This window comes from Phyllostomus discolor, chromosome 2 (assembly GCF_004126475.2).
Source record: "Phyllostomus discolor isolate MPI-MPIP mPhyDis1 chromosome 2, mPhyDis1.pri.v3, whole genome shotgun sequence".
Taxonomy (NCBI): Eukaryota; Metazoa; Chordata; class Mammalia; order Chiroptera; family Phyllostomidae; genus Phyllostomus; species Phyllostomus discolor.
The window spans coordinates 176419768-176438047 of record NC_040904.2 but is presented as its reverse complement, the minus strand read 5'-3'; the positions used below and the strand labels follow the sequence as shown (position 1 = coordinate 176438047).

The 18280-nt window shown below is 37.2% G+C and overlaps 1 protein-coding gene and 1 pseudogene across 8 annotated transcripts in view; one reads left to right on the top strand and one right to left on the bottom strand.

Annotated features, from left to right (window-relative positions):
* The window catches only part of BICD1 (BICD cargo adaptor 1), a 175682-nt gene extending 165213 nt beyond the window's left edge, over positions 1 to 10469 (top strand). For 5 of the 8 annotated variants that reach the window (XM_036019183.1, XM_028532247.2, XM_036019182.1 and 2 more), the window contains one exon: positions 4411 to 10469. In XM_036019183.1, coding sequence (XP_035875076.1) covers positions 4411 to 4416 — 6 coding nt within the window. In that variant the 3' untranslated portion in view covers positions 4417 to 10469. The remainder of the gene's footprint in view (positions 1 to 4410) is intronic. The other 3 variants (XR_004901624.1, XM_028532248.2, XM_028532245.2) reach the window with 3 other exon arrangements.
* A 4126-nt stretch (positions 10470 to 14595) lies between these two features.
* Positions 14596 to 14720, bottom strand: LOC114514314 (annotated as a pseudogene).
* Between the last annotated feature and the right edge of the window lie 3560 nt (positions 14721 to 18280).

Below are 18280 nucleotides of genomic sequence, written 5' to 3'. Positions count from 1 at the left end.
AGATCCCTTCACGTGGGATTAACCGAACACATTTAAAGGCAGGTTCACGTACTTCCTGGGCTCTCAAGTAGAGAGTTCTCTGACAGTTTCTACTCCAGCGAAGCTTTGCCTCTCCGTCATCAGCTGTCTTCCTGGGTGATGCCCACACAGCTGCCCATCAGGGCCTCGTCCTCCTCCCGTAATGTTTCACCTCCAGTTATTTGGCCCTCTGATGGTGCCAGGTTTATATAGTCTGGTGCAATATAGAAGAGGGAACAATTCCCTCTTCTACCAGGCAAGGCTTCTTTGGAGCAGGGGCGAGCCTCAGCGAGTTTCACGTGTGTCTGAGGAGTAGTGTCAGCCGCAGGCTGCCGTGGCTGTGGCTCAGCTGGAGTGCTGGGGGGTCACCATGTTGCCCAAAAACAGCAGCACCCGAAGCCCCAGTGGCCTGGTCTCAGAGGCAGTAGTGCAGCCTGCTGTCTAAGTGAGATGTCACGTTACCAGGGAGAGGGACATGATTCAACAGGAACTACACCCGTGTCTCCTGACGGATCCCTCAGCCTGCCACCCCCACCGCTTCCAGCAGCTGGGTTTTTACTTCAGGAAAGTTCTTCCCAAACATGCAAAGGCCATTAGTCTATGGTAGCCAGCTTAGACTAATTTCAGTCATGTAAGGAAATGTAATTATAAATGTTCAAACCCGCCTCAGTGGATTATCTGTGTAGAGTGGTGAAGAACGTGGACTTTTAACCTGCGGTCCATTCTTGGCCAAGCACCCCCGACCCAGGGCTCGGGACAGTGCACCAGTTACCATTCTTCCAGGATGGATGAAGGAGCTTTGAGCTCAGATTGCTTGGGTTGGAATTCCATCTCAAACACATCCAGTTATGCATTTTTAGAAAGTTACTTCTGCTGGCTGAGTTCTATCTCTTATAAAGTAAGGGTGAGAATGAGGTATAGGCCTGGCCCATAACATGCTCTTGATACCTGTTACTGCTGCTAACTGTGATTAGTACCTAACCTTCCTCAAGACGAAGGTCTGCCATCTCCTTCATAACCTCTTGAATTTGCTTGGGCAAAAAGTAGAGAAGGCTAGTGTGGAATGTTTTCAACTTTAATTTTATTTCACCTTGCTTTTTTTTGAAAACCAGTTTGACTAAATGGTTACCTATCCCAGTTCCATATTTTTTTGAAATTGCCGTACTTAGATTGCTTGCTACCTCCACACAAATGTTTTACTTTTTTTTTTTTAAAGCAGCTTAATGAATTACAAATGTTTCCAGTTTCCGCCCACATGAATACAGCAGGAACCAGAGCAGGCTTCCATTGCCCCTCCTGGTGGTCCACACAGAGAAGTGATAAAATGCATATGGACCTTGAAAGACTGCCCTTTCCAAAGTCGCTGGAGAGGCGACTGACTTCCTTCCCACCCATGCCCATGGCCAAGTGGCTCGAATTGCATGTCCTCACTGCCCTTCTCACTTTTATCTGGCAGAAAACATAACATATAGCCAACCTTTGAATTACTACCGTACACAGGTGTTAAATTTTTTACACCGATTATTCCATAGAACCCCCACAAGGCAAGCACCCAGTCGAAAATGAGGAGAGGGAGGTGTGGGAAGGTAAAATGAGGTGCCCAGGGTCGCCCATCGGAAAGTAGCTGAGCCTGTCTCCTGACCACGACTGTGTACCTCGCCCCCTCGGTTCTGCTGGGAGGGCCCACGTCAGAGAGCACTGAAACACCCACATGGACTCTCTATCCCCAAATTGAAAAGGAGTGTTTGTTTAATGAGAAGCAAAACGTGTGAAGAATGTTCAGTGATTTCAGATCAGGTGTTTTTCTACTTCTCTCTCGCTTGAAAATATGCTTTATACTTCCTACAGCTTATACATATTATTCCGATAACTATTTAGGTATATGGTTTTATAGAAAAGAGCATTTTCTCATATTCAAAAATACAGAACTTTCTAGATATTCGTTTTTACAGACTGATTCTGTTATAGAGCTAAATTATTAAAATTGTTTATAGATAAAAGAAACCATAATATGAAAGCGATGCCCCAGGTGTTACAGCCTTGGGTGTAGTTTTTAAACACACAAAGGTATTTGGTATTTAGCACTTTTCTCCAATAACTTGCTTCCTTGGGGGGAAAAAACTTTTCTGAAGATATGCTTACTTCTATATCTCAGTAATAGTTCCTAGGACTACCATTTGCAACATGGTTTCACCTACATGAAATGAAGTCTTACATGGTAAAGGTTGGATAATGCTTGAGCTCCTGAAGATATTTAGCAATCAGAACTGAAAGTGAATTCTCCCTATAGCTGAAATGATTGAAACATATCAAATATTTACATTTAAGAAGTAATTTAGTTTGCAAGCCAAAAACATGCTTCTGCCACATACATACAATGCGACTGACTGCATTCATGCAAACTTAGAATGGTAATACTGTAAAACCAAGTATTTATCATCTCACCCTGAGCGATCTGAAACAGTGGGAACATTAATAGTATACTTCTCCATTACGGTTGACATCACTGTATTAGTGTCGGGTGTGCAGCACAGGGGTGTGAAGCAGTTCCGCCTGCCTCTCAATTAAGTCCGGTACCACCTGGCACCACACACAGTTATCACAATAGTATTTACTACATTTCCTGTTCTGTACTTTACATCCTCAGGACTGTTTTGTAACTGCCAATTTGTGCTTCATAATCCCTTCATCTTGAAAACAAAATGTTTAATTATCATGGGTGACATCATGCCAAGGTTGGGCCTATTGAGCTGCAACCCGTCTTTAAGCTGTTACCACACACTTCAGCTGGTCAGGCAGGAATGTTTCCCTTCCTTTATCCTGAAAAATATTGAGCTCCACCGGGTCCTCAAAACTGTATCCCTCTGGTGCTACCTGCCGGTGCAGCGAATCACATGCTTGCTCCCCTGAAAGGAAACTTACTCTGCATCATGCAGGTTTAATGGAAGGAGACTGTGGGGGTCCGTGGGGGACAGACAGGAGACTGTCCATCCGCTGCTGTGTGTCCAGAGCTGTCTGAGTCTGACGAGTGGGGAGAAAGAACCTTGCTGTGAATGCTTTCTGGCCCCTTGACACTCTGGGTCTTCCATGTTCGCCTCCCATACTTTTAAAACAGACAAGAACAATCATTTTTATCGCTGGTTATCCTAACTATACAGAAAAATTATTTTTACCACTGGTTGTCCTAACTATACAGAAGAGCATATCTCCTTTTAAGCTAAATTCATAGCAGTGCAAAGACTTTGGGAAGAATGAGTGACCTCAAGCAGATCAGTATTTGACATAATTTTGATGTCATATCAAAATTCTGGTATTCTGGGATGTGCATGAAGGATAATTTCCAAAGATTAATCAGTACCAAAGGTTAAATTTGTTTAGTGATAATTCTGAATGACTTCAATGATAATATGAGCTTAAAATCTATGTATAAAACTAATAAATAATAAAAATAAACCTTGAATAGTTTTCTCAAACGTTACTCCTGTCAGAAATGAATTCTGTGGTACTGAATTTCATACTATAAGGAGAAAAAGCAAAGTTATAGAAAAATGCCACTCTCTTTCAGTAATACAAATATCCCTATAGTGGGATTATTCCCCTGTTAGGTTTCAAAAGGCCTGAGCCCAATGTGATTTGTAGTTTTACCTTAGGAAATTCAGTAATTTTGCTTCCTTGTTCTTCAGGATTATTTCTCATGGCACTGATGTGCCTGAGCATTCTGAGTTTGTTTAAACCAGAGGCTCTCAGAGGTCTTTTGGAACTCTGTATTATATACTTAACAAATAGGAAATGTTTTAAAACTCTTCAGTTTTATTTAAACTGCCAACCTAAAGCAGATAGATGGGACCCTAGGAGCAAATTAGGATTCCAATGGCAAATCGAGTATCCTGCTCAATCTGATCTACCAGAGAACTGAGTTAGAACCCTCTGTAGCCTTGGTCCCACACCACCTGCATCCCCAGGACCTTGCTAGAAATGCAGATTCTGAGGTGTAACCCGGACCTATGGAACCAGAATCTGCATTTTACCAAGATCCCCAGGGGATTTGTATACACATTAATGTTTGAGAAGAACTGATCTAAAGAAACCTTGCAACTAACCCAGAGACCTAGGGGAATGAAACTGTAGAGAAATTGCGGGGATGGGGGAAGCATTCTCAAGGAGGAGTTCACATATTTCCCAAACATGTTTTATTTTCCCTTTCTTGTGTGTGGTTTTGAAAAGCTGCAGTTGTCTTGGCATGCTTTAAATATAAATCATTTTCCATGCAAAATTTCTGTTCGTGGTTCTGTTTTTAAGTTTCAGTGAGAATAATATGCCTGTCTAACCTTACAAGTGGCTTGGCCCCTTATTAGTGAGTTTCTTGCTGACACGCTTGTTTCTCATTTTCAGTCCTGACCCAGCTCTCCCTGACGAGCAGCCACATTCCAGCTCCCAGTGCGCCCCTCTCCACTGTCTCTCCAAGCCTCCTCACCCCTAGTCTCCATCTCCCGTGCACGAACCTCTGGGGTGAACGTTTTGTAGCCACACACAGGATACTGCCCAAGATCCAACTGGTGTTTTCTTCTCAGTTGTTAGAGGTGTGATGGCAGCAATGCCCGTCACTTTGGAAGATGAAAGAAAGTTAAGAAGAATAACACAAAGCACAGACTCCGACGTGATAAAACGTTTTGTGGGTTCTCTAACTCACAGATAAACTTCTTCGATGAAATGGCTACAGTTCAGTTGAATAATAAACAAAATGAAACTGGACACATGTATCTCAGATGACTGGCTTTATCTCAATAACACAGAGAGACCTGAGACCGTGTAAAATACATGTATTGTACAACCATCTTTCCTCACCTGTCACATTCGGCGATAGAAGTTGATTCCAGTATTTTCCATCGTTGATATTTATTTTGTACTTTATTTGCCACATGAGTTATGTTTATAGAAATAATTTCTGAGAGAGGTTAAACTTAATTCATTTATTTTTAAATAAACATAATTTGCTCTGTTCAGTTTTATTATAGTTTGAAATCTAGAATTGGCCAGACTGCGGTCATTTTTCTTGCACAAAATAATAAATGAGGTGCATTGGAATGTTACCAATAACTGTATTTTGCTGCTACACTGATATTGTTTATGCACTTACCTTTCTAATCAGTAGCTAATTAAGTGCTGGATTTTTTTTTAAACTAGAATTCTTCACTGGACATTATTGAGTAAATCTAAGAAAGAGACTATGTTATGATTCATTGACTTATTCAACTTTGATGGCATCTTTAATTTTTTAAAACAAATTGCAGGCAGGTAGATGTACTGGTGCTGCTCCTGTGTGTGTGTGTGTGTGTGTGTGTGTGTGTGTGTGTGTGAGATGATGTTAAAGGAGGCTAAATAACATGAAGGGAAAACATGGTGTGTTTATTTAATGACCAGAATTTTTTTTTTTTACTCCTCCCAAATTCAGGGTCCTATTATAAGTCTTCCCTGCTAAAAGGTATCAAGTACAAATGGGAAAATATATCCATAGATAGATGTAAGTTAGCCTTTGGTTAATGAATTTACCTAGAAAGTGTTCAACTTTTGATTAAAATTGTGTGTTTTGTTGTTGTTAGTTTTTTTCATAATGAATCTTCCTTGCCAAAAAAACAATAGGTAATAAACCTTAGCTCATTGTCTACTTTTGACAAACACTCAGGTGCCTACAATCATATTATACATCTTGAAATAACATGTGTTCCTAGCTCATCCACAAATCCTGCTGGATAACTCTCATGGCTTGGTTTAAGGCAGTCTGTTTTCATAGCAAAATTTACTTTGCACATAATCTGACAAACAAGGAAAACAGCTAATTGAGCTGAAAGGTCTAACACTCCTGGGCTCCTTAACGACCAAGAACTGCCCACACAATTGCTCCTAGCCCTGATTCCTTGTCTAGTCAGGTAGCCTTAACTTATTTAAAATCATAACGGTTTGACCTTTTCATGTAACAATATCTGTAACTTCTCTTTAAAACAAAAATGATCCTCACTGTTAACACAAAAGATAGTTTACTATACAGGGCTCTCACCAGGTTTGAGCCATGCAGTAAGGGCCACTCAGCTCATGGAGTGGCAGTGGGTGGGACGTAAGGGAATGGTGCATCACAGAGGGCGGCCAGGGGCTCAGTCATAACGTTCAGGAGCTTTATCAGTCACATACCTGTTAAGTACTGGTCACTATTACCAAAGCAACCAAGAGGTTTTTAGTTTCTTATATGAGTGCTATTTTCAACAGTGTCATTTATTATGCAACTTGAAGTAGAAATCTTTACCATAAGTAGGTATCCAGGTTTGAGAAAAAGAAATCTTCATAAAGTCTTGGTCATGACAGCCTAATCTCCCATTCTTTCCCACCTGCATGTCCTTGCTGTTCCTAAACACTTGCTTCATTTCATTGGTGTTGTATCTGCCCTATACCAGTGTTAGCAAGGCAGTGTGGATTATAGTAGAGTTCAATGAAAGGATGCTACCCCATACCCCTGCTCTTTCTTTTTTCTTTTTGTTATTTCTTTTCCAAGCATCGTGTTTGGGCCTGAGAAGTGGTATAGCTGCAAAGTTGACTTTTAATAAAAACTGTTTGTGCCTGAGGGAAAATACGCCATTTTTAAAGTACCTCAGAACATCTTCCTATGTTGCCTCATCAGTTTTGTTGGTGGTGCAGGGATTTAGCAGTAAGGATCGCCTCTGAGTAACTACAGAGCAGTAGCTCTACTGGACAGCGCAGCATTGCATTTTTGCTCCTTCCCTCTAGTTATGACCCCGTGAAGGGTTGAGTCACAGGCAACACATTAGTTTCTTCCAATGTAAAGTTTATCAAGTCTACTGTATACCAATTTTACTTCGGTTCCTTTATATTAACAGAGTGGGAAGTGTTTGTTTGAAAATATCAATTCTATAAAAAATGTTCATTTTAGCAAAACTTTGCCAAGAAGGTGTAGAAATTAGGAAATAAATCTATAATTTTCAGCACAAAATTAGGAAATAGTCCCTAGGCAGTAAGAGAGAATTCTATGTATTTAAACTGTGACATCATTTAGCATAGTTTAAACTGAGCCTTATCCATGTTTATTTATAGGCATTTAAAATGAATAAATATATATGGCACTGATGAAAAAAAAATCAGTAACCGTAAAGAACATGAGGATTCAAAAGGAAATTGAAAAGTTGAAGAACTGGTGAAAATTAAAAAGAGCAAACTGCAGTGAGACTGGTTGGAGAGAGATGTGAGGGGAAAGACTACAGAAATACAAAAACACTGGCTAATTAATTCAGACACTGGGAGGGAGGTAACTGGCAAGCTCGGTTAGTGGAGTGACCAGGTAATTTTTTTAAACGTAAGCACAATTACCATACTGAAAAGGACAGCATGCAGAAATGCTTTCCTACTGAGGATTTTTCTCTGTTAAAAGATAAAATTAGAAGAGCAATACATTGTCTTTGGCCTGAGTGCACAGCATACAGGACCCTCAGATTAATCTAATCAGTTCATGAATCATCAGGTCCCTTTCATCCAATTCTGTTTCAATGAGACGAATTTGGATAACTTTGAGAAACCAAAGTTATTAAGAAAAGGCCTATTCAGAAAGATTATCCTTTAGCCCAAGGAGGAAGAGGTACACTATTGATCTTCAAGAAAATGTAGCCAATGATAGATATCAGCTATAGATATCATTATTAAAACTAGACTAAGAAAAATAAAGCCTTCAGTGTAAAGGATTTATATTAACTGTAGGAAAGAGATTCTTGACAGAGGGAAATTAATGATCAAAATGAATCATCATAATGACTTTTTTAAATTAAATACTGGTTGTCCAGTAACTTAAGTGGCAATATATCTTAATATAATTCTAGGATGTCATAATCCTATGATTCTTTTTATTTCAGATTTTAAAATAAGTTATTCTGTTCAGTCATAAAATATTTTATTCCTTGAAAGTAGGATAGCAATCTTAATTTTTCCAACATATTTGGCAAAAAAACCCCTGGATTGTTGGTATTTTTCCTTGCAGCTATATTACATATCTTTAAAGTTGTCCAGAATGTAGTAATTTTACTATAAAAAGCCTCAATTTTCAGAGTCTAAAAAAAGAAAAATACATGTCCTCAGGAATACTGTAGAAATAGGTTTGCAATCCTTTAGGGAGTAAATGCCTCTCAAACTTGATCTTTTCTTAAAGGAATCTCCAATTCACAATATTTGCTTTCCCATGCTTTAGGAAACATTTGTGTGCAGACAGTCCTTCTGTTTCAAACAAGCAGTAAATGTTGGTCAAATAATCCCCATATTGAACATTTCCTGATATTCTGCATTAAGTAAAATCCTCTACAGCACTCAAGTGGTAATTACAAAATAAGAAAATGAGAAAGTAAAATATATTTTCTACTGTGATAAGAAGGGCAAGTTTGCTGTATAATTGTTACATTCAATCAGCCAAAAGACAGTCTATCTCAGAAAGACACATGAGGGGAAGCCGATGGGTTTGCAGCAAGCAGCCCTGCTGGTTGCACCCCAAGGTGCCACAAGTGCAGTGATACTGTAGCTGTAAAGTAGGACCAGGTTCAAAGGAACTCTTAGGATCGAGTTCACAATTTTAAAGATTGTCCTACAACTTTTCTGTTGATAAGCCAGAGTGGTTTTAAAATAGTCCTTGTATTTAAGATTGCAAATTTACAAGAATATGTTTCTAAGTAAAGGGAACATAATTCTTCAAAAAGCTGTTGAACCGGAGTTGTGACAGTTCATATGATCAGTGCTGATACTGACATAATTTTTACCTTAGAATTAATTCCTGTGGACATACACGACCAGCCTAGCTCCTGAGCGACCTTTTCCATTGTGTGTAAGGATGCCCCCAGATGAGCTGTCTGTAACTGGATTCATCTTTTTTTAAATGCCACTGGCCAACTGCCATTGCCCCTGATGTATTTCATTGGTAGCCTGATTCCCTTATTTAACATCTGAAAGATTTCTTTTAGACATTGTTTCCATTCTTTTTATTCAAAGTATAATTGAAAAATATATTTAGTATTAAAATTATGTTCCTCTAGCAAGGATTTTCCAGAAATCTACTTACAAAAAAAAGAGCAGCAATTAACTGCCTTTAGTGTAAGGGTGCGAGTGCATAAAAGTATGCTGTGTAAAATGTTTGCATGAGATACTTCGCATCATGTAAGCTTTCCCATATTCATGATATAAACAGTGTAGAGATCTTATTTCTTGTGATTTCTCCATTAGGAATGTAAAGAGATTGTTCCCTATATCTGGTCTCCTTTCCATATTGAAATGCATGGCTCTAATCCTCAGTATATTTTTATCCCTTTCCTCTGGAGTTATTTAAAATTTGTCCTGTTTAAACTGAAACCTAGATAAACTACTGAGCCAGATCATTTCTGCATTTGGTGTTTAATTGCTATACAACATTGGTTGAGACCACATTTTTATTTTAACTTTTTTCCTTTCAGAATTATTCTCTGATCATTATGGTTCTCTAATGAAAACACTGAGGAGAAAATCAGATGCATTCCAGTGTGACTTTTTTCTTTTTATAAAGCCTTTTTAAAATAAGGGTTGGAGAACTATAAAGAAAAATGTCATCATTTTGCTAACAAGTCATTATTTGGTGATAGTGGAGGTAGAGAATGAATCATTTTGTTTGGGTTCATAGCATGATTGTGCACCAAAGCATAGAGGAAGTAAATGATTTTTAATATTATTGTCACAAAATTATTAAACTGGACAGTTTGACTGTTAGTCAATTAAACAATTCTTTGAAAATCTTGTCATGACATTTTTATGATCTACTCAGTGTTTTATTTGCATAGTTATACATATGTGAGAAACCATAGGTGATTCTGATATTGTATTTCTTTCCAGGATTAACATTTGTGTAATTTGTACATCATATTTGTACATGATATGTACAAATTTGTACATCATATGATTACTGTAATTTTACTGGTATTTCCACCTTAAATTGCAATTCTGTTATCATGCCTCCGGGTTCAATGGTGTGAAGCATTTCCACATAATGCCAATATTGTATGAAAACAACTGGAAGACTGACCTAAGAAACTCTTTTGTTGCTAATTATTTTTAAAAATCCAAATTTCAAAGGGAAATTGTTCTCAAAGACATATGCATTTATTTTAAATTCAAAACATTCTTCTGAATTTATTATTGCTTGTCCTTTTTCATTTTTTTTATTGTAGACAATCCTAAGTGAATGTCTCATGGGAGAATCCATGTATGTGCTTGCATTTCTGTAACCTGATCATGCACTCAGCGGTTGGAAAAGGTCTCCAGTGCTAAGAAAATAACCGAAGCCAATATATTAATTCTTATATCTTGGTTTATGTTGCCAACTGGATATGATGTAATGCATAACTGTTCCCAGTAAATAAACTGGTTATCTTTTGTTCATTTCATCTATGTTACCTCCTTATCATTTTGAGCAGTTTTTCTGTATATCACTTTGATTTGTAATGACAAAAAAGGTTTATGAATTTGTACGTGATTTATATATTTATTCAAAGTGAGCACATATTTAAACTAAAAACTAAATGCTTTGCATTGACATTTCTACACATTCGTCCCTAAGGAATGTGTATCATCTTTGCCCATCTCCATTCACCATCTCTCCTCCCCGTAATCTTTTCTAAAAGGTTATTTTGGCACAAGGCTACCCTTAGGGGAATTAGATTAGGAATGTACCAGCATGAAAGAAATACCTGTTCTAAAGAAGGGAAACATTTTAATGAAAGAAACATGATTTTAGTGAAAGGAGAAAGAAGTTTGTATGCTTTATTTGGGGAGACAAGTCTTCTTTGTTCTCTTTTGTAGGAAGGAACTGCAGAGTCCAACAACTCTGAGAAAGGTTAATTTACCAGCTCCTTCAAATATGTGTTGTAGCAAATTGGCTGCTTTGGGAGTCATCTGCTCTGACTTGTTTTTTTTTTTAGGGAGAGACAAAGGAGGTGGAAAACCAGGCAGACTTGGACTTCCATGAGGTTATAATTGAAACTCGAATGCAATCCTCATTATAATCCACCATGGGCACTGTAACAATCCCAGCTAAAGTTGCCTGCGTGCCTGTTGTAAAAGCATAAACTTTCCTCAAAATCTCTCCTTTATCTCTTCTAAAAAATACTGTTTTTCTTGGAGGTTGGACCTATAAGTCTATTTGATCCTCAATTTCTTTTATGCAATAAAGCTGATAGTTTCTTACCTTCAAAAGCTAAAGCAAGTGGACCAGCCTTCAGGAGTGTCAAGAAAATCTCATCCCTACATTTTGCAGGAGACTTGGGTCGTACAATAGTGTTGTGAGAGCAGTGTGGAGGCTTTCTGCAATCCCACTGGGGGTAAGTAAGAGACCAGAATTGACGGAGACCTACAGAAAGGATTTCCTTAGTTTTTGGTTGTACACACATTGACTGGTATATTACAGGAACTTGATGAAGTGGGTTCCTTGCCGTGGAGCTTTCCTTATAGAATATCTGGAATTGAGTTTATAGAACCTACTGTCACCTGTGATAATATCAGTAAGCACTAAATGCCAGCTAAAGGGGGGAAATGGTCTTCAAATTAAGTGAATTAATATTTCTATCATTCTTAATATGTACAATGAAATGATCTGACAGTTGCTCCTTAAACATTTTAAGAATTAATTATGACAAATGCATTAAGAGGAAACTGAGAATAATTTATAATATAACTATCAAGGAAGATAAATCTTGCTGGCAAAAATACTGCCAGTGTCAAAAGTAAACACAGTTTATAATATAGTTTAAATGTAGAAAGCAATGCAAAGATAAATCATCTTTCTAGTGGCATCCTATTAAATAAAATGTTGCAGCTGTCTACATAATTTATGAAGCCCAGTGAAATTTAAATTGTGGATCTCCTTGTTCAAAAATTATTAATTTCAGCCTTGGCTGGGCAGTTCAGTTAGTTAGTGTTGTGCCGATTTGCCAAGGTTGTGGGTTTCAAACTCGAGTCAGGGCACGTAAAAGAATCAACCAAGGAATGCATAAGTAAGTGGAACAACAAATTGATGTCTCCTTCTCTTCTCTCCCTATCTCTCAAATAAATAAATAAATAAATAAATAAATAAATAAATTTTTAAAAAAGAATTTCAAGATGGCGACAGTAGAGCGTTAAACTCGGCAGGGAGTCCTGAGCAAGAAGCCCAGTGTGACTGCAGAGGTGCACATGCCTATGAAGCCAGCCTTGTCCCCAGATGATGCTGAAATGACGCTTTAGGACCTCAACACTGAATGTAGCTATCCAGAGTCTGGGTTTTATTTTTAACAGAATGGATTTCCCCATTTCTGTGCTTAGACAAAAAAATAATGTGTTTATGATCTGGAAAAATGAATGCTATTATTATAAATGAAGTAATGCTATTACTTCAAAGAGTTACTAAAGTTGGACCTTGCAATACTCCCATATTCCAGTGCAGCCATTTCAACTCAGAATTTCTAAACTCTCACATATGTACCAAGTTTGTACAGAGATTATAAAAATTATTAGAAGAAATCTTCAAATTACCAGCTGTAGCCATGCTGGTGTGGCTCAGTGGATTGAGCATTGGCTTGTGAACTGGAAGGTTGTCAGTTTGATATCTGGTCAGGGCACATGTCTGGGTTTCAGTCCAGGTCCCCAGTTGGGGGTAAGAGGCAACCAAACAATGTTTCTCTCCCTCTTTTTCTCTCTTCCCTTCTCTCCAATAATAAATTAAAAAATCTTTATTGTTTTAAAAAATATTTATTTTTAGAAAAGGGAATGGAGGGAGAAAGAGAGGAAGAGAAACATCAGTGTGTGGTTGCTTCTCAAGCATCCCCTGCCAGGGACCAACCTGGCCCACAACCCAGGCACGGGCCCTGACTGGGAATGGAATCAGCAGTCCTTTGCTTTGCAGGCCGGCATTCAATCCACTGAGCCACACCAGCCAGGGCAATAAGTAAAAGCTTTTAAAAATGTCAGCAGTAAACATTTTAATTAGTGTATATTAAAGTAAAACTAAGAACCCTACTGATACCTTCATAACTTGACTTTCTTTAATACTTTAAATTATTAATAATGTCAGTCAAATGACACAGGACAATTTACCTCATTTAAAAGAGATATTAGCCCAAGATTAATAAGTGATCCATATCAACATATTTCAAAATAAAAGAGAAAGGAATTATCACATTGAAATCCACTGACACTGAAAACCTGGGCTCTCGTGTTACAGAAAGCCACCCTATATGTAAGGAAAGGAGAGAAAAAGAACAGGTATTTTTTCTTCATTTTTGATAAAGTAATTGGAAACCTATAGAAATAGTTATCTGCAAAAGAGCAAAGAACTGGTGGGAGGGATCCAGGATGGGAGGAGTCCTTTCTCAGTAGGTGAGTATCTTTTTATATTTCCAGTTTCATCCAAAAACAGGTTGAATATATATTTCCTGTATCCAAAAATAGAAATATGGGCTCTCAAGAATTTCACAGTGAAGTCAGAAATAAAAACTAGCATGAATTCTAGAGAAATAATTGTTCTAAAGCAGCCTATGTCCGTGGAAGTGTTTTTAAAAGAATAGAATTTTGGGCAATTTTAGCTCTGGCACTTAATTGTTCTGAGACTTTGGAAAGGTACTTAACCTGTCCAAACTTCAACAGTCTCATTTTAAAAATAAGGATAAAAATGACTACCTGACAAGGTTGTTGCAAAGATTAAGTGAAGCACCATACATAAGATCTTTCAAACATATGGTCAAAGCTATTCTTTCAGGGTTTGGCCTTTGGTAGCCAATATTATTTCTAAAAACACATTAGCTAGACTATTGGAGTCCTGTATGGCTGAAATTCATTCACTCACTTATACATGTATGAATTCACAAATATTTATTGAAAACCTATCTTGCCCTGGCAGTTGTAGCTCAGTGGATTGAGTACCTGCCTGTGGGCAAACAGTCACAGGTTTTGATTCCCAGTCAGGGCACATGCCTGGGCTGCAGGCCAGGTCCCCAGTAGGGGGCATGTGGGAGGCAACCACACACTGATGTTTCTCTCCCTCTTTCTCCCTCCCTTCCCCTCTAAAAACAAATAAATAAAATCTTAGAAAAAAAAGGAAAATGTATTTTGTGCCAGATATAGCTCTAGGGAATTAAGACACACCAGAGAACAAAACAAAAAAGGTTCATTCCTTTTTGAAGTTTGTATTATATGTAGCAATGAGGGAAAATACAAAAAAAAATAGTAAGCATAAATATGTAAATACCACAGTACATTAGACAGTGAAACTTTTATGGAAAAAGAAAAAAGTAGAACAGGAAAAAAAAAGATTGTGCTGGGGTGGGGTGGGGAGGAAGTGAAGCGTTACAAGAGTAAATGGAGTGGTCTGGGCCTTATTAGAAAGAAGAAAGATGAAAATTATCCTGCTCACGTCATGACTGCTTCCATTTTTTAAATTATTAAATTACATACTTGTTCAAATTTCTAGAAGTTATTCATCTAAAAGCACCAAACAGCAATTCACATTAAGCAATAGCATTTTCAAAAACTAGCCTTTTAAAATGTTCTAATAATCTGGAGTAACAATTACAAAATATGCATATATTTTATTTCATGTCAATATTGCTTTAAACTGATAAGAACAGATACTACACTTGATCTTAACCAGAAGGCCGAGAAGTGATCATGTCAATATTGCTTTAAAAATTCCAGCATTTATTTTATAAATAAATATCATGCTTTCTTGGAGCTTTAGGACATGCTCATTTATACTTCTTTTTTTTTAAGATTTTATTTATTTATTTTTAGAGAGGGAAGGGAGGGAGAAAGAGAGAGAGAGAGAAACATCAATGTGCAGTTGCTGGGGGGCTGTGGCCTGCAACCCAGGCATGTGCCCTGACTAGGAATCAAACCTGCGACACTTTGGTTTGCAGCCTGCGCTCAATCCACTGAGCTATGCCAGCCGGGCCATTTATACTTCTTTAATAAAATTTTTAGTCAAATAATTTTATTCAATAGTCTTAATTGATAGCTGTGAATTCAAATGAACTTGGAATTATATATATAAATTTTAAAGTAACTCATAATCTCATTTTTCAATACAGGGTGCAACAAAAGTAGGTTTACAGTTGTTCATATGGAAAATAATACTTTTGCTCCACCCTCTACATAGTTAGAAGCTAAGCTATATTTTCTTCTGGTCCTCAATTCCAGCTCTCCTTCCTTTAAATGTACATTCACAAACTTTCTTCCTAATACAAAGGTGAGAAACATCACGCTGCTAAGTTTTACATCAGCTTGCTGCTGAGCATAACCATTTTTCTTAAAATGTGTATAGATTCAGACTTCAAGTTTTGCCATTTCAGTAGAATTGACAGAAAGTCATATATTTAAAACTTCATGTTTTTTTTTAGTCTCATGAATAGTTGTCCTAATCCTGGGTAACTGAGTCTATTAGAAAATAAAGGCCATGTTACTAAATATATGTAATGTGGAAAGCGCTTCATCAAATTACCTGCCTAGGTAAGTATGCACACTTAATATCAAACAAAGATGAAAATAAAATTGAACCAATGAAAATATTACCTATTGAAAGTCTAATTATCTCCTTTGAGGATTTCTTTAATGTCACTTCTTTCCAGCAGATGCAAAAATAAAGCTGGCTTGAATTTGGGTATAATTATGATAATGTGATTTTAATTACACACACTAAATCAGTCAAAGGCTGTCATTTAAAGCTGTGCTTTATCTGGAACACGGCTGTTCTTTGGACCGGATGGCGGCAGCCTGCCATTACCTGTAATAGTATTGGATTTCCACCTCTGATGACTGCTGGGGGAGATGAGATTTTTCAGAAATACTTCTTAGAAACGTATTCTTATTGGATGTGGAATATAACAAAGTCCACACTTGTACATATCATGCACAGTCCTGTATAGTTTCTATACATTTTTAGGGATATATGCATAACATTTAAAGGATATGTTATTGCTTAGTATTATTCATTAGAACGTGGAAAGTGAAATCAGATGTGGGAAATGGAATAACGCAATGAGTTCCAGTGATGTCAATATGTAGATATCAATCTGTTCTTGTTCTCTTGGCAGTAACTTTACATATGACTATTAAAACTTTAGTGTTTTCTAATGAACAATTTAGTTACTACAGGAACTCGTGTGGCCGTTCGTAGATCAACATTTATTGACCACATACTACATATATCAGTGGAATCCCAAAAATTCCTGTAAGCTCAACCAATGGAGCAAAAGCATACCACCTAGCAAACATGAAAAATTGGAAGAGGTGTGGAAGGTGGAAGTAATGGCATTCTGGTGCTTGCAGCTCCATAGTGAAAATACCGATGCCTCTAGAGCAGTCCCATCACTTAGGACATGTGAATACAATATATAATAATATAGTTGTAATACATACCCAAATACATCTCATACAAGTTTGAGAATAAGCACAGAGAGCCCATGACTGTCTATTAAACTGCCTGAGGTATTGAACAAATTATTCAAGAACTGATGGTGTTCTTAAGTTTATCTTCTAGATCAGCAAAAACGCAAGGTGATAATTGTCCACACCAGGGAGGCTGCAGAGGCGGTGTGAGCTTCTGAAGTTCAAGATCCTATTCACAGCCCAGTATTGCTCATTATACTCGATCCTGGCAGAGCTCCTCTTTGTCCTTGGACAGGAGTTACATCTCTCCTTCACAACCAAGAAGTCTGGGAGAGACCTGCTCAGTTCAGAATAAGATCATTCACCTATAATAAGTCAGATCGTTTTCATGCAGATTGGCCACAGATGAGGTTCTGCCCACTGCATTCATTTATTTCCCAAATGTTTTTGTCTTTTTGTACTAATAAAATAACACATGTTTATTGCAGTAAGTTTAGAAGATGTGTAAAAGTAGAAAGAAAATTCTACTTATCTATACTCTTATCTCTCAATGAAAACTGCTGTTAACATTTTGGTGACTTCCCTTGAATCATACTAAATACTCTTTTTTTAAAAAAAATATTCCATTTATTTTTAGAGAGAGGGGAAGACAGGGGAAAAGGGAGAGAAACATCGATGTCTGAAAGACATTCATTGAGCATCCACCATTTGCATGCCTCCATCCAGGGACCGGGCCGCAACCCACACTTATGCCCTGACTGAGAATTGAACCGGTGACTTTTCAGTTTGTGCAATGACACCCAACCCAATGAGCCACACCAGTCAGGGTTGAACATACAATTCTGAATCCTGCTTTTTTCTCTAAACATTTTATGGTGAGTGTTTTTTTATGTTATTAAATTTTTTCACCAACATTATTTTTAAGAGTGGTATATTATTCCATGGCATGGATAAATTATTCTTTTTAAAAAAGAAAAGACTTTTATTATTGATATGAGTTACTTCCATGCTTTTGCTATTACAAATAAAGATGCCATTAAAATCTTTATACAGAAATTGTCATCTAAATTTTTTACTATTTACTTAAGATCCATTTCTTCAGGAAGAATACTGGTAATGGTTATGAAGATTTTTCTTTTCTGCATTTTTCTTCAATTTTAAGTGAATATTTTACTGTGTGAAAGCTACTATAGAAGATGACATAGGATACAAACATGAATTAGACTGCCACTTGAAGCTTACAACCTAGAAAACAAAATCAGACAAAGATATACATAATTATAGATAGTATATGGTAGAAAGTGGTATATTCCACAAAGTTTCTGGTTTGTTCTTTGGAGACTCAAAAATTAGAAGTCTATTTTCTCATGACCAATTGAAAATATTAGGATGAAAATGTTTATTTCCTGGTTTAAAGAATACTTTTACTGCCAATATTCTCATGAAAATACATGGATATCTATTTGTGTCTACTTTAGAGAAAAACCTCTGTTTGAGGTGTTGCATAAATAATATCACTGACTTCAGTTTGTACTTTGTCTCTTTTTCATGAGCAATTTCAGAGCCCTTATGACTATACAGAGCTACGTGGGCTACTGCAAATGCCTATAGATTGTGAACATAATAAAGCTATGGTGTCATTGGAGGAGGTGAATTCTCAGCTATAGATTGGCTATAGTCTTGTAGCTTCGGTGTGTCACCTTCTGTTGACATTGATATGGAATGTACAAAGGCATAATATATCAGAGCTTATAGTTTTTGATAGTTTAATAATTTTTCAAAATCAAATAAAACACTTTTTTTTGTTAGAGCCAGCTGAGGCTTTATTTTGGGAGAAAAAAAA